A 23,878-nucleotide genomic window follows, 5' to 3' on the forward strand; every position below is an offset into this window, starting at 1 on the left:
TTCTTCTTTGCCAATTTGAATGCCTTTAATGTCTTTCTGTTGTCTGATTGCTGAGGCGAGGACTTCCAGAACTATGTTGAACAGCAGTGGTGAGAGTGGACATCCCTGTCTTGTTCCTGATCTTAGGGGAAAGGCTCCCAGTGCTTCCCCATTGAGAATGATATTTGCTGTGGGCTTTTCGTAGATGGCTTTTAAGATGTCGAGGAAAGTTCCCTCTATCCCAACACTCTGAAGGGTTTTGATCAGGAATGGATGCTGTATTTTGTCAAATGCTTTCTCTGCATCTAATGAGAGTATCATATGGTTCTTGGTTTTTCTCTTGCTGATATGATGAATCACATTGATGGTTTTACGAGTGTTGAACCAGCCTTGTGTCCCAGGGATAAATCCTACTTGGTCATAGTGAATAATTTTCTTAATGTGTTGTTGGATCCTATTGGCTAGTATCTTGTTGAGAATTTTTGCATCCATGTTCATCAGGGATATTGGTCTGTAATTCTCCTTTTTGGTGGGGTCTTTGTCTGGTTTCGGAATTAAGGTGATGCTGGCCTCATAGAACGAATTTGGAAGTACTCCATCTCTTTCTATCTTTCCAAACAGCTTTAGTAGAATAGGTATGATTTCTTCTTTAAACGTTTGATAGAATTCCCCTGGGAAGCCATCTGGCCCTGGACTCTTGTGTCTTGGGAGGTTTTTGATGACTGCTTCAATTTCCTCCCTGGTTATTGGCCTGTTCAGGTTTTCTATTTCTTCCTGCTCCAGTTTTGGTAGTTTGTGGCTTTCCAGGAATGCGTCCATTTCTTCTAGATTTCCTAATTTATTGGCGTACAGCTGTTCATAATATGTTTTTAAAATCGTTTGTATTTCCTTGGTGTTGGTAGTGATGTCCCCTTTCTCATTCATGATTTTATTAATTTGAGTCTTCTCTCTCTTCTTTTTAATAAGGTTGGCTAATGGTTTATCTATCTTATTAATTCTTTCAAAGAACCAACTCCTGGTTCTGTTGATCTGTTCCACAGTTCTTTTGGTCTCGATATCATTGAGTTCTGCTCGAATTTTAATTAACTCTCTTCTTCTGCTGGGGGTGGGGTCTATTTGTTGCTTTTTCTCTAGTTCCTTTATGTGTAAGGTGAGCTTTTGAATTTGAGATCTTTCCAGTTTTTGAATGTATGCTTGTATTGCGATGTATTTCCCCCTCAGGACTGCTTTTGCTGCATCCCAAAGATTTTGAACGGTTGTATCTTCATTTTCATTAGTTTCCATGAATCTTTTTAATTCTTCCTTAATTTCCTGGTTGACCTTTTCATCTTTTAGCAGGATGGTCCTTAACCTCCACGTGTTTGTGGTCCTTCCATATTTCTTGTTGTGATTAAGTTCTAATTTCAAGGCATTATGGTCTGAGAATATACAGGGGACTATCCCGATCTTTTGGTATCGGTTCAGACCCGATTTGTGACCCAGTATGTGGTCTATTCTGGAGAAAGTTCCATGTGCACTTGCTATGATCCATTTTAAGTTAATCTTTCTATATGGTACAAGATATGGGGGGGGGGGAAAGAAGGTAATTCCTTTTTTCTATTCAATTGCTTTTGAACTTTGATGAAAATCAGTTGGCCATATGTGTGTCAGTGGGTATATTTCTTCACTTTATTTTGTTCCAATGATCTGTTGTTCATCTTTGCAGAAATACTACAATGGTTTGACGGTTGTTTACTTATAATGAGTAGTAAATTCAGATAGTGTAAGTCCTCCAGCTTTATTCTTTTTCAGAGCTATTTTGGCTATTTTACATATTTGGTATTTTCTATGAATTTTAGGCTATTTGTAATTTTTGCAAAAAAAAATATTTTTAAGTCTGCAGAGATTTGGATTGGTATTATAGTAACCCTCTCCCTTTATCCATGGGGAGTATGTTCCAAGACTACCAGTGGATACCTGAAACTGCTGATGTACTGAACCATATTTTTTTCCTATATATACATAACTATGATGAAGTATAATTTCTGAATTAAGCATAGTAGACTAACAATAATTAATAACAAAATAGAATTATATAATACATAACTATGATGAAGTTTAATTTCTAAATTAAGCATATTACATTAACATAATAACAAAATAGAATTATAATACATAACTATGATAAAGTTTAATTTCTAAATTAAGCATAGTAGATTAATAATAAAAAGAATTATAATACATAACTGATAAAGTTTAATTTCTAAAGTAAGCATAGTAGATTAACAATAATTGATAATAAAATAGAATTATAATATACTATAATAAAAGTTAAGTGAATGTGATCTTTGTCTCACAAAATGTTTTATTGTACTGTACTCACCTTTCTTGTGATAATGTAAGATAATGAAATCCCTGCATGATAAGTTGAAGTGAAGTGAATGATGTAGACATTGTTATGTAGTATTAGGCTACAATTGACCTTTTAATATATGTCAGAAGTAGGGTTGTCTCCTTCTGGACCACAGTTGATTGGGAGTAACCAAAACCATTAAAAGTGAAACTGTCGATAAGGGGCTACTCCTGTACATTGACTCTGTAAATCAATGTGAAAATAGTTGATATCTTAACAAAATTGAGTTTCTGAACCCATGAACTCTGTGTGTTTGTGTCTTTGTGTCAATTTGTCTTTTTACCACGTTATAGCTTTCTTTGTACTTCTTTTGTCAGATACCTACATGTTTCATTTTTGTGATTTTATCACTGGTGCTTTTTTATTTCAATTCCTAATTGTTGTTTGCTAATATATAGAAATACAGTTGACTTTTGTATATTAATTTTGTGTTCTGCTACCTAGCTCAACTTATTAGTTCTATACTAGGTTTTCTTCTAGATATGATAGGGTTTTCTAAATAGGTGGTCAGATAATTTATAAATAAAGACAGTTTCACTTCTTACTAATCTTGATTCCTTTTATTGTTTTTCTTGTCATTTACAATGGCTAGAACCTATAGTACACTGTTGAATGGAAGTGGTGAAGGCAGACATCCTTGCCTTGTAGAAATAAGGATCTTAGAAAGACAGTCTTTCAAAATTAGTATGCTGTTTGTTATAAGTTATCTGTAGATGCCCTTTGTCATGTTGAGAAAGTTCCTTCCATTCCTAGTTTGCAGAGTTTAGATCTGAAATGGATATTGGGTTTTGTCAAATATTTTTTCTGTTCTTATTGAAATGATTGTGTGGATTTCCTGCTACTAATCTACCGAATCACTGATTCATTTTAAAATATTTAACCAACTTTGCATTCCTGCAACAAACCCTTAATTGGTCATAATTTTTATCTTTTTTATGTATCCACAGTTTTCATGTCACTTGTTCTCTGAAACATGTCCATATCAGAACCATATCCTCTCTTTGCATGGTTCTCTGGTAAATCATGAAGAGACATGGTTCCAAAATGCACAAGTATCAGTGAACATTGTACTGTATAAAGCAAATCTGAATGTACTGTTAGATTTTATTTAATTTTGTTAAAATACTTGTGACTGTGTTCATTTGGAATATTAGTCTATAGTTTTCTTGTGATATCTAATTTTCATATAAAAATCAGTATCAGAGAATGAGTTGGGAAGCATGTCTCCATTGTTTCTTTAGGAGTTTGTGTAGAATTGGTATTATATTTAAATATGCAGTATAGGGGATCCCTGAGTGGCTCAGCAGTTTAGTGCCTGCCTTTGGCCCAGGGCGTGATCCTGGAGTCCCGGGATCAAGTGCCACATCGGGCTCCCGGCATGGAGCCTGCTTCTCCCTCCTCCTGTGTCTCTGCCTCTCTCTCTCTCTCTCTCTGTCCATGTCTATCATAAATAAATAAATAAATAAATAAATAAATAAATAAATAATCAATCAGTATAATTCATAAGTGAAGCCATCCTGGACTTGGACTTTTTCAGATTTTTTTAGAAAATATAAAACTATAATTTCAATTTCTTTATCCATTTCATCTTCAGTGCACTTTTGGTAACTTGTGAGTTCCAAGGAATTTGTTCATTTCATCCAATTTGTCAATTATATTGGTACAAAGTTTTTGTTTGGTACATTCCTTTATTATCTTTTAATACTGGTGAACTCTGTAGTGGTATTACCTCTCTCATTCACAATAGCTGTACTTTGTGTCTTCCCCCATTTCAGTTGGAAGTTTATCAGTTTTAAAATTTTCTTCCCAAAACCATTTTTTTGTTTCATTGATTTTCTTTATATTGTTTTTGTTTTCTACTTCGTTGATTTCCTCTGTGTTTCCTTTCTTCTGCATATTTCCTATTTCATTTGCTGTTCTATTTCTACTTTCTTAGGAAAGAAACTGACTGTGGTGAGTGTTTTGAGACTTTTCTCCTTTTCTAATAAAGTAGTAATAAAGCTATAAATTTGCCTCTAAATACTATTTTAGTGACATACTATAAATTCTTAATATGTTGTATCTTCATTTTCATCAAGTACTTTTTGATTCCTTCTTTTACTCATAGATTTTTAGTAGTAGCACTTCATTTAATATCCAATTATATTGGAGATATTTTTGGATGTCACTGTTACTAATCTTTTTTCTATTTTCCCAGCCTTATGAGATATAACTTATATATAACATTGTATAAATTTAAGATGTACAGTGTGATGATAAACATATCATCATGCACGTATATTGCAGAATGTTTCCTGCATTAAGGTTAGTTAATATTCTTCATTTCACATAATGACCATTTTCTTATTCATGTTGTTATAGTAAGAACATTAAAGCTTTATTCTCATAACAGCTTTCAACATACATACAGTATTGTTAACTCTAGTCACCATGTTGTACATTAGCCTCTGAATATAATCATTTTACAAGTGAAAATTTGCATTCTTTAACCAACATCTCCCATTTCCCCTACCCCTGGCAACCACTGTGCTACTCTGTTTCTATAAGCTCAGTGTTTTTAGATTATACATATAAGATTATACAGTATTTGTCTTTCTGTGTCTGGCTTATTTCATTTAGCATAATATTCTCCAGATTCATCCATATTGTTTAAATGTCTTTCTTATTTAAGGCTGAATAATAATCCAGCATACATGCCTGTGCATGCCCCATTCTCCATTCATCAGTTGACGGACATTTAGATTGTTTCCTTATTTTAGCTATTGTAAATATAACTGCAGTGAATATGGGACTTCAAATATATCTTTGAAATCCTGATTTCAGTTCCTTTCAATATATACCCAAAACATGGAATTGCTGTATCATAATAGCTCTGTGCTTAATTTTTCTGAGGTGCCTCCATATTCCTTGCTATGGTTGCTATACCTGTGTATACTCCCAACAGCAGTGTTGTCTTTTCCCTTTTCTGCCTTTATTTAAATTAGGTGAGCATTTTTTATGATTCCATTTTGTCTTTTTTGTTGTTAAATTATAAACTATAAATCTTGTCATTTTAGTGGATGCATCTTAACTTACTCCAGTCTGTCTTCCAACAATATTGTACCACTTCATTAACAACTGAAGACACATTTTCATTTTCCCTCCTGGCCATAGTGCTCCTATTTGACATGTTCTATGTCTCCTTATGTTGTTCACATCACACTTATTTAATTATCAATTATCTTTAAAGAGACTTCAATAATAAGAAAAAATATTTTTTATTTGCCCACATATTTAACATTTTCACTGTTCTTCATTCCTTTGTGTAAGTGTAGTTTTCATTTGGTTTCATTTTCCATCAACATGATGGACTCACTTTAACATTTCTCACATTTCCATGAAGAAAAATATTGATATAAATGACTATATGATATTATAAACTTTTCCGTGAAGAACACCATAAATTTTTAAAACAAAATAAAAGGCTGGAGCAAAATGTTTGCAACATATCAATAACAATAGCCATATATAATAATAATAACAGCATATATTGAATGTGTGCTGTGCAGTGTCTCAGGCACTTTACAGAACTCTTTACCGTGTACTTTCTCATTTAATCCTTTCAACAGCCACTTGAATTAACATACTATTTTTGCCCTTATGTTACAAATAATGGTATCAAAGTAACAGGTAAGGTGTTAATGCCCTAACAATCCGAGATGTCCTAAAAATTAATAATTTAAAAATATACTAAGTGCCAATTCCCAGAAGAAACACAAATAGTTGATAAATACAAAAATAATCCTCAGGGGCTCCTAGGTGGCTCGTTTAAGCATCGTATTCTTAGTTTCAGCTTAGGTTTTGATCTCAGGGCTGTGAGATCAAGCCCTGTGCTTGGAGTCTGCTTGGGATTCTTTCCCTCTTCTTCTCCCTCCCCCTCTGCCCCTCCTCCCACTTACACACACACTCTCTCTCTCTCTCTCTAATAAAGAAATAAAATCCTTTTTAAAAAAAAAAAATTTAAAGCAATGATTTAGCTGCTCTTACACTCAGGAGAATAAGATTTTAAGCTACCCAATTGGCAAACATAAAAAGCAGTGAGGCTAATATTGGCAAGATATGAAGAAGGATATACTCATATACTACTAGAAGTACAAATTGGTACATTTTAGAAGTACAAATTGGTACATTTTTTAAGCTACCCAATTGGCAAACATAAAAAGCAGTGAGGCTAATATTGGCAAGATACGGAGAAGGATATACTCATATACTACTAGAAGTACTAATTGGTACATTGGTACATTTGGCTTTAGCAAGGGACATTTAAAATATGCATATTCTGGGCAGCCTCAGTGGCTCAGCGGTTTAGCACTGCCTTCAGTCCAGGGCATGATCCTGGAGACTAGGGATTGAGTCCCACGTCAGGCTCCCTGTGTGGAGCCTGCTTCTCCCTCTGCCTTTGTCTCTGCCTTTGTCTCTCTCTCTCTGTGTCTCTCATGAATAAATAAATAAATAAAATCTTTTTTAAAAATATGCATATTCTTAGACCAGATAACTGAGTTTGTAAATCTTAGTACAAACTCCCAAGGGAAAATAACATTTATATGAGTGTGAAAATGTGATATGCTATAATGGAGAACAATTGAAGACTACCTATCAACAGCAGGGTGTTGAAACAAGTGATGGCTTAGCCATATTGTGGAGTACCCCCTGAAAAAAATGCACATATGGAGAAACCAGCAATATGATGGGCTGCTCCTAGGAGATATAAACCACAACTTCTCTGAGGGAACTTTTCAGAATAGATATCAAAAGTCCTTATTCAGGTGATATCCCTTTCCCCCATGAATGCTGTCTTATTGATGTAAAGAAATAAGTTGCAGAAAAATCTGTGTAATAGAACCAAGGGAGGAAGAAGGGATGGACCTGGCAATTCCACATAAGAGGAGAGAGGCCAGCAACAGGTAGCCCCTGAGAATTTTTGCCAAAGGCTCACAGAGGATAGCCAACAATTTAATATTTTTATGACACAGTACAATTATCAATAAAATGTGGGGTTTTTTTCATATCAGTTCACTATATACTATTTATCATCTCTTTGATTCTAGGAAATACAGCACAGCTGATACTATACAGCACTGATGTGTTATATTAACCAAATGCCTTTCCTTTATCTTACAGCAATCAGCAGGCCTTTTTACTGGAGAATGTTCCTTGTAATAATGCAAGCTGTGAGGGGGCACATCGTATGTTTAGAGTCTACTGGGAGCTCATGGACCTAAATCAAATCAGAGATGCCATGGTTGCCACCTTCTTTGACATTTATGAAGATGTGAGTTCAGAGCTCTCCTCTGTATTTGGAGTCTAATTGCCATCCACTTCGTCTCGCTTTCGCTTCACCCTGTTTGACCAGAAAATGTAGATGAGATAATGAAAGCAAATGAGTTAATTAAAGAAAGCCCCTTTTAATGTTAAATGGCACAGGGAACAAATTTATTGACACTACTAGCTGATCAGTACAGTGAAATATGAAAACGCCTTTATCTCATTTTGTGCTATTTAGATTAAACCCCTAGAGATTCATGCTCTGAAGCTGGCAAGTGTGCATGTGCATCAGTAGACAAAAGCATAGCCAACAGATTCTTAATCTGTACAAGATCATAGAAGAATGAATGCGGTACTCCCTTTTAAATCTGTGAACTAGAAGTAGCATCTATTGCCAGAGATTCCTGTGACTCTGTCTTCAGTTGCCAGGTGACAAGGAAAGGCCCTCAGGGCTCTGGTTTCCTCCGTTCTAATGTGAAAAGCCAGTTTACCACTCAGAAAAATACATACATTGTGATAAAATATATACATTGTGATAAAAATGTGTTAAATTCTAGAGTTAATATATCACAATATATCCTTGTAAAATAACCTGATTATTTTTAAAAATTCAAAGTCCATCAGGATATTTATGTCTCCTCCTAATCCCATTTTTGGTTTTGTTTTGTTTTTTTTTAACAGGCTGATTCTCAATTATATGCACTGTCCAGGTTCTTGTTTTCTTCTTTCTGCTACCAAATCTCACGTTATTTCACTTTTTATTAACAGTTAACAAGCATAAAAGTAATTAGCAAAAATACCGTGAGGGAAAAGTCAAGAGGACTGAAGAGGGGCAAAGGGACAGGGAGAGAGATAATCCTATGCAAGATTCCACAGCCAGTGCAGAGCCCAACGTGGGGCTAGATCTCACAACCCTGAGATCATAACCTGAGCCAAAATCAAGAGTTGGAGGCTTAACCACCTGAGCCACCTAGGAACCCCTACAAAGTTTTTAATTTCTGTACATAATCAAATGAAATTTATATTCTGGAAAATAAACTTAATATGAAAGAACCAAATAATATCTTTAATATAAAAAGAGAGTTTATACAAACTAACATAAGTCACCAGAAAGTCCCACTGGAAAAAACAGAACATAATCAATTTACAGAAAAAACACATGTGGCCAATATATTAAAAAAAATATGGTAAATGATCCATATCATTAAGAATCAGTGGAATGGACTACCCTTGTGGTGAGCATAGCACAAGGTATACAGTTGAGTCACTGTGTTGTAGCCCTGAAACTAATGTCGTATTATATGTCAAGTATATTCAAAACAATTTTATAAGTAAATAAAGTAATCAACAAAATGGAAATTTAAATGAGCATACCTTTTTTCCCCAATAAAATCAACAAAACTTCCCTCTTTTTTAGGGAAAAATAATGTTAATATGCCATGGTTATCAGGACAGATAAAAAGGTGCTCTGTTTCTCTGATGGTTGAAGACAGTTTAGTGGTCCATTTCATAGGCCTTAAAAAATTCACGCAGGAGCTCCTGGGTGGCTCACTTGGTCAAGCTTCCAACTCTTGATTTTGGCTCAGGTCATGACCTGAGGGTTGTGGGAATCTGAGCTCAGTGGGGAGTCGGCCTCAGATTCCCCTTCTCCTTACGCCCCTCCCCTTACTGGCACACTCTCCCTTTCTCTAAAATAAATAAGTAAAGCTTTTTAAAAAAATAAATAAAATTAAGTAAAGTAAAAATTCTTGCAATTATGACTGAAAGAAAATATATAACAGTTACCTCCAGAGATTAAAATTACAGATTTTGTTTTGTTTTGTTTTTCATTTTGTTTATTGTTTACTATTCTGAGGGTTTAGGGTTTTGTGAGGTTTTTTTTTAAGTTTTTATGTAAATTCCAGCTTAATATTAGTTTCAGGTGTACAATTTAGTAATTCAACAATTCCTTACAACACTTGATACTTGTGACAAATGCACTCTTTATCCCTATCATATCTTTCCCCCACCCCTCCCACTTCCGCTCTGGTAACTCATCAGTTTGTTCTCTAGAGAAAAGAATCTATTTCTTGATTTGCCTCTCTCTCTCTCTCTTTTAAGGTTTTATATTTTTAATAGTATTTTTATTTTAAACATCAAGTTGAGTAAGGTTTATATTTATATGATAAACATGCAGGTATTTTCGTTATTTTTTCAGTTGCTGATTTGTTCTTAGAACTTTTGTGTATGTTTTTTTTCCAGGGAATCTTGGACATTGTAGTACTAAGTAAAGGATATACAAAGAATGATTTTGCCATCCATACACTAAAAAATAATTTTGAAGCAGATGCTTATTTTGTTAAAGTCATTGGTGAGTATTTATTTTATATGTTTTATTATCAATTATTAACATTTAATTTTTGTATTCTATCAATGCAAATTTTCCAAAGAATAAAGAGACACTCCTACATAACCTATATATAACTCTCCAAATCAGGAAATCAACTTTGTTGCAACACTGCCATCTTCTACATAGACCCTGTTCAAATTTTTCAGCTGTCCCAATAATGATTTTTTTCTGTTCCAGGATTCTTTTTTTTTTTTTTTTTCCTGTTCCAGGATTCTATCCAGGAATTGCTACTGCATTTAGTGGTCACATCTTTGCAGACTTCTTCAGTCTAGAATTCCTTTTTCAAGTCTTTATCAATTTTTTAAAATACAGGCTTCATTCTGTAGTATAACCCTGTTTCTTCTTTTTCCACTCAGATCATACATTCTCTGTAGAAATTTCACTGCATGGAATGGCAGAACTGATGCTCTTCACTTCTCAGTTGTTATATCAGGAAGCACATGGTGTTGACCTGTCTCACCACCATAATGTTCATCTTCACCTTCTGGTCATCTTATTGACCACCAGGTCTGTCCATCTTAAGTTCATTGTTTCCCTCTTTGTAATCGCCATCTCTAAGATAGTTGTCAAAGAGTGATTCTCTATTCTCAACATTCCTTCTACATTTATTAGTTGGCATTCTACTATAAGGAAGATCTTTTGCTTCTCTCCCATGTCTTTATGTATTCACTTATTAGTGTAGATGGATGTATTCATATTACATTCAATAAATAAAATAATATCTCTTAATGCTCAAGGTAGTCCCAGTAGAACCAGGTAGGAGCTCCTTCAGGCTGGCTCCTGTATCTTTTTAACACGTTATCTGAGATAGAAAGATATTCCAGGTTCATCTTATACCTCCCTTGCCCTAATTTTTGAATCTGACCTCTCTCCAAGGAGCCTTGTTTCTATTTTCCTTTTGTAGTGGGTGGTATTTAAAAACCAAGTTCTAGATTCCCAGTGTGCTTGATTGTTACTGAGTTGTCATCTCCTCTGGTTTCCCTCAATAGGCAGAGCTAGGAAATATAGAAATGGCTTTATATACACAACATACAAATATACCCATCTAACTCTATGTTTGTATATATGTATACAGATATTTACTTACTCTAAAACCATGAATTTATGCCATTACCTCCTTTTCTAATCCAACACAGCATTTCAAGGGTTCTTTCTAATCCTTTCTGTCTATAGAGATCTTCTTTAGCAGTGAGAAACTCAGGTCTCACTGTCCTCAGTAGATAGGCTTCAGTTTGCTCATTGTTACCTCTTCCCAATCATGCTGTCTCCTCCACCTGACACCCATGTTCACATCGAGATCCTGTACATTTTTTGTTAAGTATATGGCTAGATATTTTATTTTCTTTGAAGTTATTACAAATGTTGTGTTTTTAAGTTTGGTTTCCATGCATTTGTTTTTAGTAAATAGAAATACAATTGATTTTTGCGTGTTAATCTTGTATACTGCAACCTTGCTCAACTTACTTATTGATTCCTGAGGGTCTTTTAAGATTCAATAGGATTTTCTGTATAGACAATTATGTTATCTTCAAAGAGACAGTTTTATTTCTTCTTTCCAATCTATACCTCTTTTCTTCTTGTTCTGCCTAAAATTTCCATTACCATGTTGAATAAGATTGATGCCAAGGGACATCCTTGCCTTGTTTCTGATCTTGGGGGAAGTATTCCATCTCTCACCCTTCAGTATGATATTATTAGCTGTGGGTTTTTGTAGATGCTCTGTATTGTGTTAAGTAAGTTTACCCTCTGTATTGTGTTAAGTAAGTTTACCCTATCTCTAATTTGCTGAATTTTATCATGAACTGTTCTTGGAAGGTAACTGTGTTTGTGTATTACTATTAGTACACTTGACACCAAGATAGCCATCAAGACAGTTCATTTGTTAACGAAACGGCACATATTTATAAATGACAGAAAATGTAATTGTCTTTTCTAACCGGCATATTAAAACTGTAAACTAAAAAAAAAAAAAAAACTGTAAACTAAAGGTAACTCCCATCTTCATTACTGTTCTAGTCTAAGAATATGGATATTATGAGTTTACCCATTTCTACACTTTTTTTTTAAGATTTTATTTATCTATTCATGAGAAACAGAGAGAGAGAGAGGCAGAAACACGGGCGGAGAGAGAAGTAGGCTCCATGTGCAGGGAGCCTGATGTGGGACTTGATCCTGGGTCTCCAGGATCAGGCCCTGGGCTGACGGCGGTGCTAAACCACTGAGCCACCTGGGCCTCCTGCATTTCTACACTTTTTATGCATATGATTGTATGCTCTCCTTTCCCATTTTGAAGGAGGTATGATTTGGCTAATTTAGAGCTTTAAAAAAAATTTAAATTATGCTGTATATTTGCTGTATACCTACTTTAAATGTATTTTTTTCCAAGTAGTTTTCTTTCAACTTTAATCCTCTTTTTATCTGAAAGACAAAGAATCCTTAAAATTTTTGTTAATCCTAAATGTATGTGTAATTAGAATAACCTGGTTCAATTCACTGAATTGAAACAAGCACTGTTGAAGTAAGAGTTTGGAATTTGGTTACCTACAGGTAAATAAGTCTAGTATACCCATTGACTAATGCAAACTTTGGTTGCCAAGGGGAGATTCAACAAATGCATACATCTCAAAATATCTATTCTATTCCCTTGGATCATTAGAATCATCCTTTGTGAATGACAGCACACTCCTAGTCCCCGTTGATTTTAATATATAACACATAATCTCCTCTTTACCCCTAACTCCATCCATTCCAGGATATTTGAGAAGCACTCTGAAATATAGACTGACTTACTTAGATCACTTGCTTAACATCTTTCTCCTATAGTATACTGTGGTAGTCTAAGCAACTTGAGAGTAATGTCTGTGTCTTATTTGTCTTTGATTCCCCAGTGCCTAACACAGGGCCTGACATATAGGAGGCATTCGGGAAATTTATGTTAAACAAATGGCCAGGTACTTTCCAAGGCATGGATTGGCTATCTCAATTTAAAAGTATTACCTCTAGTACCCAGGCAACATTTGATGCTTCAGACCCCATTTTCTGTTTCTAGGAAGCATTCCACCAAAATACGAAAATCCAAATCAAGGACATATTCCCACCATTAGCTGTTTTCTGATCTCAGAGCTATAGTTAGTCAGTAGTTCATTTCTTGAAAAAAGAAGATTGAGCCTTAGTGAGTGAGTTACCTGCCTGCTTAAGTTCTCAAGTCCACCTATCTTTGGGATTCTCTATGACTAGAAAGTAACTTACTTGGGGCACCTGGGTGGCTCAGGCAGTTAAGCATCTGCCTTTGGTTCAGGTCATGATCCCAGGGTCCTGGGATTGAGCCCCACATCAGGCTCCCTGCTCAATGGGGAGCTGGTTTCTCCATCTCCCTCTGCCCTTCTCTGCCTTCTTGTGCATGCACTCTTACTCTCTCTTTTTCTCTCTCTCACTGAAATAAATAAGATCTTTAAAAAAAAAAACTAACTTAATTTCCCAGTCTTATAAGCCAAAAATGTACAGAAAAAATATCATGACGTAAGAGAGGAGCTATCTCTCATGACCTTAATAGGATGCTGTGAAAAATAACCTTTTTGTTCCAACCTAGAATAAATATTATTTGTTTCAAAAATTTATATTGAAACTCAAATTAATACTTCTCTTTCAAAATACTTTTTTTTCAGTTTAATGAGATAGGTATAGGATTTGTGTCCTTGATTTGAGTTTTGCCAGTATACTTCAAAGAAACTATTTTCTCAAGTTTAAAGCTTTCTGAAAACCAGACTTCTTGTTTAGTTCATCTGAATTTGAAGTGTTTATGTGTATGGCTGTATAAATTGAAAATTAATGCTTTCTAGTATAGATGTTACTCATTGAGTAGTAAGGAAAAATTCCAGTGAAAGAGATAAGTTGTATACAGTTAGGACAAATCAAGTTCACCCTGCACTCAACAAGCTCTTTTATTCAAGCGTTAAAACTGCTTTTACACTTAAAATTATTTGTTTTGGGATCCCTGGGTGGCGCAGCGGTTTAGCGCCTGCCTTTGGCCCAGGGCGCGATCCTGGAGACCCAGGATCGAATCCCACGTCGGGCTCCTGGTGCATGGAGCCTGCTTCTCCCTCTGCCTATGTCTCTGCCTCTCTCTCTCTCTCTCTCTGTGACTATCATAAATAAATTAAAAAAAAAATTTAAAAAAAAATATTTGTTTTGTGCTCTTAAAAAACATAATTGAGCTTTTGTATTACACTCCCAAATTTGTTAGTTAATATGAATGTGTGTGATGCTGTTATTTCCCATGTGTGCACCTGTAGACTCCCCTAGAGCAAAGGTTGTCAGTCATGTGAAATAGAAGTAAATCAGGGCATAAAATTTTCCTGCACTGATATGGAACTCAGATCCTCAGTTGCAATAATAGTAATAGTAATAATAATAATAATAATAATAATAATAATAATAATGCTAAAGAGAAAAGACAGTTTCTCAGTATGAAGCAGAAGCCAGTCTCACATTTTTTTTATATTGGTCATTTGGAAATTGTCCATGTGGAAAATGTTTACATATAATTTAGAATCCTCAATCCTTCCTTGGTATTTTATTCATTTACATTTTTACAAATTACAGAAAGATCAGGGAATTTAGAGATGGGAAAGGCCTCAGAAGGCATCTTGCCCAAGTGCACCCTAATGCAGCATCTCAGCCAGCTTCTGCTTAAATGCCTTGCAATAAAACTCATCTCCTCATAAAGCAACACACGCTTCTTTTATGAGTCAATTTAGCTTTTAGAACATTTATTTTGTATGAAGTCAAATATGCATATTGAGTAACTTCTGTCCATTGATACTAAAGTCTGGTATTTAGCAGGTCTTTGATTAATATCTACTGAATGACAAAACAATTAGTCCTACTAAGATTATTGCAGTTTTTGTCCTTACAATAGACCACAAATTATAACTATGGTAACAGAATACATAAATACATAATGGTCCTCCTCAGGAAAAAGTAAACTTATTTAAAGAATTAAATAATGAAGACAACAGACTATGTGAAAATGAAATGACATGTTCAAGGTGTTTCTTTAAAGTAATCCAGGGAAGTAGGAAATGGAATGTAGGTGTAACAAGATTGGCCATGTGTTGTTGACAACTGAAATTATGTGAAGTGTGGGGGGGGCCCTTTCTATCTCTAATTTTGTATAATTGGAAAAATTCCATGTAAGAAGTTTAAAAACATACGAGTCTCTTGAGAATCTGTAGCCTGTGACTTCCTAGCCTAAGTCACGGTGGGAACCACTGGGGCTCGAAAGCTGGGAACTGACCAGAGGTGGAAGAAGTATTTGAACAAGACGGTGGCTTTCAGGGTTCTCAGATAACACTGCTCAAGTGATGCCTTGGTGGTGAACTGTACCCACCTCTGTGAGAATCACTAGCAAGGGACACTACAGGAGTCTCTGACTTACTCCTCTGGCCTCAACGTGGAGGAATCATCAGACTCTCTTTTTTTTTTTTTTTTTTTTTTTTTTCCTTTTTTTTTTTTATGATAGTCACAGAGAGAGAGAGGCAGAGACATAGGCAGAGGGAGAGGGAGAAGCAGGCTCCATGCACCGGGAGCCCGATGTGGGATTCGATCCCGGGTCGCCAGGATCGCGCCCTGGGCCAAAGGCAGGCGCCAAACCGCTGCACCACCCAGGGATCCCACATCAGACTCTCTTAAGTCTGAACAGAGTTGTGCTTTCCAATGGGAAGAAGAGAAGGGGCATCACAGGGAGATACAACTTATTACATGATCTCATTGCTTTGCTGGGCCTTTTTGTGTTATTTCACCATGTGGATTCAGAGGGTTGGTTTTTGGCAACACTCTAAAGTTATTTAGAACACTGTCTAGGAGCACCAGCAAGTCCCCCATTTTACTTAACTAGCTGGGACCTCCAACTGACAAATACATCTGTTCCCTGTGTGATCTTTCACACAGTTCCAGGAGTCCTTCATGTCCTCCTTGCTCCCTTGGCCTCATCAGGCTTGCCCTTGTTCTTAGCCGTCACCTTGAGATTCAGGGTTTCTCACTGGTCTCCTAGGGGGTCCATCCACATTGCCCCATTGATTCTCTGACCTTGTCAGCATTAATTGGCTATTTTCTCAATATTATTTACCTATTTAATACCCATTAGAAATTCCTCAAATAGCTGCCATTAATCACACACTTATTTTCAGATTTCTTTAATCATTGTAGTAATATTTAGGGATTAAGGAAGATAAATATATGTTTTGCATTTTAAATCATTTGCTAAAAGTTTTTTAAACATTTACCTAGAATCAAATATGCTTTTAGAGGTAAGACATCTCTGAATTTAGAATAAATTTTAACAACTTTACATGGTGTATAAAAATGTACATATGTGTATAAAAACGTATATGGGTATAAAACATATGCCTACCACATTTAATATTAGTTTGCACAGGTAGAGAACAGGATCAAAATTATGTGAAAGAGGGCAGCCCAAGTGGCTCAGCGGTTTAGCGCCACCTTCAGCCCAGGGTGTGATCCTGGAGATCCAGGATCGAGTCCCACGTCAGGCTCCCTGCATGGAGCCTGCTTCTCCCTCTGCCTGGGTCTCTGCCTCTCTCTCTGTGTGAGTCTCTCATGAATAAATAAATAAATAATCTTTTTTAAAAATTACATGAAATATGACTCTTTATAAGTTTCTGTGTCTAAGTTCTTTTTGATGAGTGTATTTTTTTTAATTAAAGTAATTAAAGATAGGTAATCAACAGACATAAAAAGGTTTCCACAAAATGTCTAAATAATGTCTGAATGGCAGGAATAGCTGGGACAGGGGCTTTTATTTCCCATATGATATTTGATTATGGTATTTGCCTTATATTCACATGTCTTAAACCAAAACAAAAGACGTTTTCAGAGAATGAATACAAGGAGACACCTATAATTCAGACAAGGATCTTTCATTTTTCTTCTTCCAAGATTTTATTTAAATTCTTTAACATTTAATGTACTGTTAGTTTCAGGAGTGGAATTTAGTGATTCATTACTTAAATACAACACCCACTGCACACCACAACTGCACTCCTTAATGCGCATCACCCATTTTAGCCATCCCCCACCCCCCACCCACGTCCCTCCATTGACCCTCAGTTTCTTCTCTATAGTTAAGAGTCTCTTGTGGTTTGCTTCCATCTCTGTCTTTATCTCATTTTATTTTTCCTTCCCTTTCCCCATATCCAATCTATTTTTGTTTCTTAAATCCCACATATGGGTGAAATCACATGGTATTTGTCTTTCTCTGACTGACTTTTAGCCATTCTGACAGGTATAAGATGGTATCTCATTGTAGTTTTGATTTGTATTTCCCTGATGAGTGATGTTGAGCAGTTTTTCAAATGTCTGTTACACCCATGTGTATGTCTTCTTTCAAGAAATATCTGTTCATGTTTTCTGCCCATTTCTTAACTGGATTTATTTTTTGAATATTGAGTTTAATAAATTTTTTATAGGTTTTGGATACTAGCCCTTTATTTGATGTCATGTGCATATATCTTCTCCCATTCCTTACATTGCCTTTCAGTTTTGTTGATTTTTGTCCTTTGCTGTGCAGAAGTTTTTTTTATCTCAGTGAAGTTCCAATAGTTCACTTATGTTGTTGTTTCCCTTGCCCCCTAAGATATGTCTAGTAAGAAGTTTCTACAGCCAAGGTCAAAGAAATTGCTGCCTATGTTCTCCAATACGATTTTGATGGATTCCTGTCTCAAATTTAGATTTTTCATCCATTTTGAGTCTATTTTTATGTATGGTGTAAGAAAATGTCCAGTTTCATTCTGCATGTCACTGTCCAATTTTCCCAACACCCATTGTTGGAGAGACTCTTCTTTCCATTGGATGTTCATTCCTGTTTTGTTGAAGAGTGGTTGACCATATAGCTATGGGTCCATTTCTGGGTTGTCTCTTCAGTTTCATTGATCTATGTGTCTGTTTTTATGCCAGTACCATACTGTCTAGGTAATTACAGCTTTGTAATACAGCTTGAAAACCAGAATTATGATACATCCAGGCTTGGTTTTCTTTTAATTTGCTTTGGCTATTTGGGGTGTTTCTCATTCCCTACAAATTTGAGAATTATTTGTTCTAACTCTGAGAAATGCTAGTGTTATTTTAATAGGGCTTGCATTGAATGTGTAGATTGCCTTGGTTAGTACAGACATTTTAAGAATATTTTTCCTTCCAATCCATGAGCATGGAATAATTTTCCATTTCTTTGGGTCTTCATTTCTTTCATAAGTATTGTATAGTTTTCAGATCTTCTACCTCTTTGGTTAGGTTGATTCCAATATATTTTATGGGGTTTGCTACAATCGTAAAAAGGATTGATTCTTTGATTTCTCTTTCTGTTACTTCATTACTGGTGTATAGAAATGCAACAGACTTATGTATGTTGATTATATATCATGAGACTCTGCTAAATTCATGTATCAGTTATAGCAGTTTTTTGGTGGAGTCTTTCAGGTTTTCTAAAGAGTATCATATCATCTGCGAAGAATGAGAGTTTGACTTCTTTCTTGATGATTTCAATACCTTTTAATTCTTTCTGTTGTCTGATTGCTGAGACTAGGACTTCTGGTACTATATTGAACAGCAGTACTAAGAATGAGCGTTCGTGTTATGTTCCAGATCTTAGGGGAAAAGCTCTCAGTTTTTCCCCATTGAGCATTGTATTACCTGTGGGTCTTTCATACATGGCCTTTTGATGTTTTCAAATGTTTCCTCTATCCCTACCTTGTGGAGGGTTTTTTTTTTTTTTAATTTAAGTTCAATTCGCCAACATGTAGTATAACACCCAGTGTTCATCTCATCATGTGCCCTCCTTGTGGAGGGTTTTTATCAAGAAAAGATGTTGTACTTTGTGAAATGCTTTTTCTGAATCTATCAGAGGATCATATGGTTCTTATCCATCTTTTATTAATGTGGTGTATCACATTGATTTGCAGATAATGAACCACCCCTGCAGCCCAGGAATAAATCCCACTAGGTGGTAGTGAATAATCCTTTTAATGTATTGTTGGATTGGATTAGCTTGTATCTTGTTGAGATGGTTGCATCAGGACATTCGTCTATAATTCTCCTTTTGGTGGGGTCTTTGTTTTTGGAATCAAGGTAATGCTGGCTCATAGAATGAGTTTGGAAGATTTCCTTCCATTTCTATTTTTTGGAACAATTTGAGAAGAATAGGTATTAATTCTTTAATTGTTTAGTAGAATTCCCCTGGGAAGCCATCTTGCCCTGGACTCTTGTTTGCTGGGAGATTTTTATTACTGATTCAGTTTCTTTGCTGGTTATGAGTCTGTTCAGATTTTCTATTTTTTCCTGTTTTAATTTTGGTAGTTTATATATTTCTAGGATTTTATCCATTTCCTCCATATTGCCCAATTTGTTGGCATATAATTGCTCATGATATTCTCTTAGAATTGTTTGTATTTTTGCAGTGTTGGTTGTGATCTCACCTCTTTCATTCATGGGCTTATTTATTTGGGTCCTTTCTCTTTTTGATAAGTGTGGCTAGGGGTGCCTGGCTGGCTCAGGAGGTTGAGCATCTGCCTTTGGCTCAGGACATGATCCCGGGGTCTCGGGATCGAGTCCCGCATAGGGCTTCCTGTGAGGAGCCTGCTTGTGTCTCTGCCTCTCTCTCCATGTCTCAAATAAATAAATAAAATATTTTTTTAAAAAAATAAGTCTGGCCAGGGGTTTATCAGTTTTGTTAATTCTTTCAGTATACCAGCTCCTAGTTTCATTGATCTGTTCTTCTGTTGGGTTTTTATTTTTTTATTTCTATGCTATTGATTTCTGCTCTAATATTTATTATTTCCCTCCTTTATTATTCTTCTTCCTCCTCCTCTTCCTCTTTCTTCTCCTCCTCCTCCTCCTCCTCAGTTTGGGCCTTATTGACTGTTCTTTTTCCAGTTCTGTTAGTTGTAAGGTTAGATTGTGAATTTGAAACTTTTCTTGCTTCTTGAAGAAGGCCTGTATTGCAATATACTTGCCTCTTAGGACTGTCTTTGCTGCATCCCAAAGGTTTTGGACCAGTTATGTTTTCACTTTCATTTGCTTCTATGTATTTTTTTTATTTCTTCCTTAATTTCCTGGCTGACCCCCATTCAGTCTTAGTAGGATGTTTAACCTCCATGTATTTGTGGTCTTTCCAAATTTTTTCTTGTGATTGACTTCTAGATACATTGTGGTCTAAAAATATGCATGGTATGATCTCGATCTTTTTGTACCGGTTGAGGTCTGATTTGTGATCCAGTATGTGATCTATTCTGGAGAGTGTTCTGTGTGCACTCAAAAAGAATGTATATTCTGCTGCTTTAGGATGAAATGCTCTGAATATATCTGTTAAGTGCATCTGGTCCAATGTATCATTCAAAGCCATTGTTTCCTTATTGGTTTGCTGCTTAGATAGTATGTCTGATGTTTCGAGTGAAGTGTTAAAATCTCCTACTATTATTGGGTTGTTATCAATGAGTTTCTTTAAGTTTGTTATTAATTGATTCGTATATTTGGCTGCTCCCAAATTGGGAGCATAAATATTTACAATTGTTAGATCTTCTTATTGGATACACCTCTTTATTATAAGATAACTTTCTTCATCTCTTATTACAGTCTTTGGTTTAAAATCTGGTTTGTCTGATACAAGGAGGGCTACTCCAGCTTTCTTTTGATGTCCCTTAGCATGATAGATTGTTCTCCACCCCTCACTTTCAATCTGGAGGTATCTTTGGATCTAAAATGAGTCTCTTATAAGCAGCAAGCATATGGTCTTGTTTTTTTTAATCCATTCTGATACCCTCTGTGTTTTGATTGGAGCATTGAGTCCATTTACATTCTGAGTGATTATTGATAGATATGAATTTAGTGGCATTGTATTACCTGTAAAGTCACTGTTACCGTATATTGTCTCTGTTCCTTTCTAGTCTTTGTTGCTTTGGGTCTCTCTCTCCTGCTGAAAGGGTTCAGTTTAATATTTCTTGCAGAGCTAATTTAGTGTTCATGAACTCCCTTAGTTTTTGCTTGTCTTAGAAGCTCTTTATCTCCTTCTGTTCTGAATGACAGCCTTAGTTGCATATTTTTTCCATTTAGCACATTGCCACTTTCTTCTGGCCTGCCAGGTTTCTGTGGGTAGGTCTGCTGCTAAACCTATGTGTCTACCTTTTTTGGTTAAGGATCTTTAATCCCTAACTGCTTTCAGAATTCTCTCTTTATCTTAGTGTCTTACAAGTTTCACTGTGATATATATTGGTGTTTGCGTCTTTTTGTTCATTTTAAGGGGAGTTCTCTGTGCATCTTGAATTTGGATGCTTGTTTCCTTCCCCATATTAGGGAAGGTCGCAGCTGTATTTTGTTCAAATAAATCTTCTGCCCCTTTTTCTTACTCTTCTTGTGGGACTTCTATGATATAGGTATTATTTCACTTTATGGAATTGCTGACTTCCCTAAATCTATATTTGTGATCTAATAGTTTTCTTTTCCTCTCCTTTCTGGTTCATTATTTTCCATAATTTTATCTTCATGTCACCTATTCATTCCTCTGCTTCTCCCATCTTGTTGTAATTATATCCTATGGGTTATGCATCTCAGTTACAGAATTTTTTATTTCAGCCTCACAAGTTTTTAGGTCCTTTATCTCTGCAGCAAGAGTTTCTGGTGTCTTCTACATTTTTTCAAAACCCAGCTAGTATTCTTACAACTATTGTTCTAAATTCTTGTTTAGATATATTGCTTATATCTGTTTTGAGCAAGTCCATGTCTATGTTTTCTTCTTGATCTTTTTTGGAGGGGGAGAATTCCTCTATCTTGTCATCTTGGCTAAATTTCTGTCTTTTGAATATTATGAAAGCTTGTTACATTTCCTGCTTCTGAGAGTAATGCTGTATTAAAAAGAAGGCACTGCCCAGGAACTTCAGGAAGTGTTTCTGGTATATGCTGTGTGCATTCTGCTGCTGTGTTATGGCTGCTCTTTCCCACATCAGTCCTCTACAGGGTTCCTCTTTGCTTGCAGTGGGGAGTGTTTTGGCCTTTAAGTAGGTGTGTTCTGATCTGTTTGTTCAGATAAGCCTGATTAAAATAGAAACCTGGACACAAACCTGGTCCAAAAAAAGAGAAAAGGAAAAGGGACCCCAAAAAAAAAGCAAACAGATAAAAAATTATAACCTGATTGAGAAGGAAAAGAAAGAAAAGAAAGAAAAGAAAGGAAGGAAGGAAGGAAGGAAGGAAGGAAGGAAGAAGAAAGAAAGAAAGAAAGAAAGAAAGAAAGAAAGAAAGAAAGAAAGAAAGAAAGAAAGAAGCCTGATCCAAAAAATGAGAAACTATAAGCCTGATTCCAAAGAAAAAAGTGGGGGGAAGCCTGGTCCTGTTCCCCTAGAGCTGAAGCTGACCCTTAGGAGCACTCTATGATCATGTATCTTTGACACATATGGGGAGTACAGGGGTGCTGTATTGGTCCTCTAAAGGAGATGCGGCCTGCCACGTTGGCTCATTCAGACTTGCCCTAGTAGTGATGCTTCTGCAGGGCAACAGGAGACCTGGGTTTGGTGTGACTGGCTCCAGCACCCACTAGGGGCTCTGTATTGCTCACTGAAGTCCCACCATGCTGGTGGGCGGGGCAGAGCAGGGGGCATGGAAGATGGTATCATCTATCCCTCTCGTCCCCAGAGAGGGGAACTCTCAGCTGCCTCTGCTCAGGAAGCCCCCACAGAAAAGCAAGCAATCTCCCCTCCTGTGGCCCAGGCCTCTTACAGATCCCCACCCTCAACCTGTCTGTGCCAGGGCATGGGTACACTTAGCAACACAGTTCTCCTGTGTTTTATCTCTGGCATATGGCTGGGATTTAAAAGTCCAAATCTTAAAGGACCCAGCAAGACTGGACTTGCTACCCTCCCCCAGAGGAGAGCCTCACAGCACTGGATTTTTCATTTTAAATGCTACTGAAACCATTATACAGTACTGACCTTTATAGCTTTGACTTTATTCTACTCATCCTTCTCCCAACCTACACCATGGTTTAGTGTTACAGTACTTATGCATGATTATTGCTATTTTTTGTTTTTGACATTTGTGTGAAGTAGCTAATATAAACTGAATCACAAAGCTATACTTTAAATATCTTTAAGAATACATGAGCTATAACATATAATGTGTTTTAACATGAAATCTTAAGATCCTAAGCATTGTCAGGGCACCTAGCTAGCTTAGTCTGTTGAGCATGCAACTCTTGGTCTTGGGGTTGTGAGTTGAAGCCCCACATTAGGTGGAGAGGATACTTTTAAAAATCTTTAAAAAAAAAGAAGAAGAAGAAGAAGAAGAAGAAGAAGAAGAAGAAGAAGAAGAGGAGGAGGAAGAGGAAGAAGAGGAAGAAGAAGAAGAAGAAGAAGAAGAAGAAGAAAGACCCTAGGCATTGTCATTTTAAAGAAAATTTAGGAATTCTACATCCCATTAGTCATGTTTTAAACTAATCTACTAGTATCCAGTATTTCAAATAGCTCATTAAGTATTTTAATTACAGGTTTTCATTTAATTCTGTGAATAGGCTATCTTCCAAACTCCATTAATCTTTTTATAACAACTATAGTTTTAAAAGTCTAAGGGTATTATAAATTACTTTTTAAAACAGTTTATTTAAAAAGGTATTATAAAATGTTACAATAAATCTATATAGGATTTTATAATATGGTCAGAAATACATACTAGTAATTTACAAAAGTTTATGAAATGGACAAAATTCTTAAACTTCTAAAAATTAGACTGTGGTTTAGCAAAGATCAGCTAGTTAGTAG

The 23,878-nt window shown here is 35.8% G+C and overlaps 1 protein-coding gene across 1 annotated transcript in view; it reads left to right on the plus strand.

Moving 5' to 3' along the window:
• The window catches only part of ITFG1 (integrin alpha FG-GAP repeat containing 1), a 286,044-nt gene that overhangs the window by 188,379 nt on the left and 73,787 nt on the right, over positions 1-23,878 (plus strand). Inside the window, exons 11-12 of the mRNA XM_041766923.1 lie at positions 7,532-7,682; positions 9,917-10,025. Of these exons, the coding sequence (XP_041622857.1) occupies positions 7,532-7,682; positions 9,917-10,025 (260 nt within the window). The remainder of the gene's footprint in view (positions 1-7,531; positions 7,683-9,916; positions 10,026-23,878) is intronic.

Source organism: Vulpes lagopus, chromosome 8, assembly GCF_018345385.1.
Source record: "Vulpes lagopus strain Blue_001 chromosome 8, ASM1834538v1, whole genome shotgun sequence".
NCBI lineage: Eukaryota > Metazoa > Chordata > Mammalia > Carnivora > Canidae > Vulpes > Vulpes lagopus.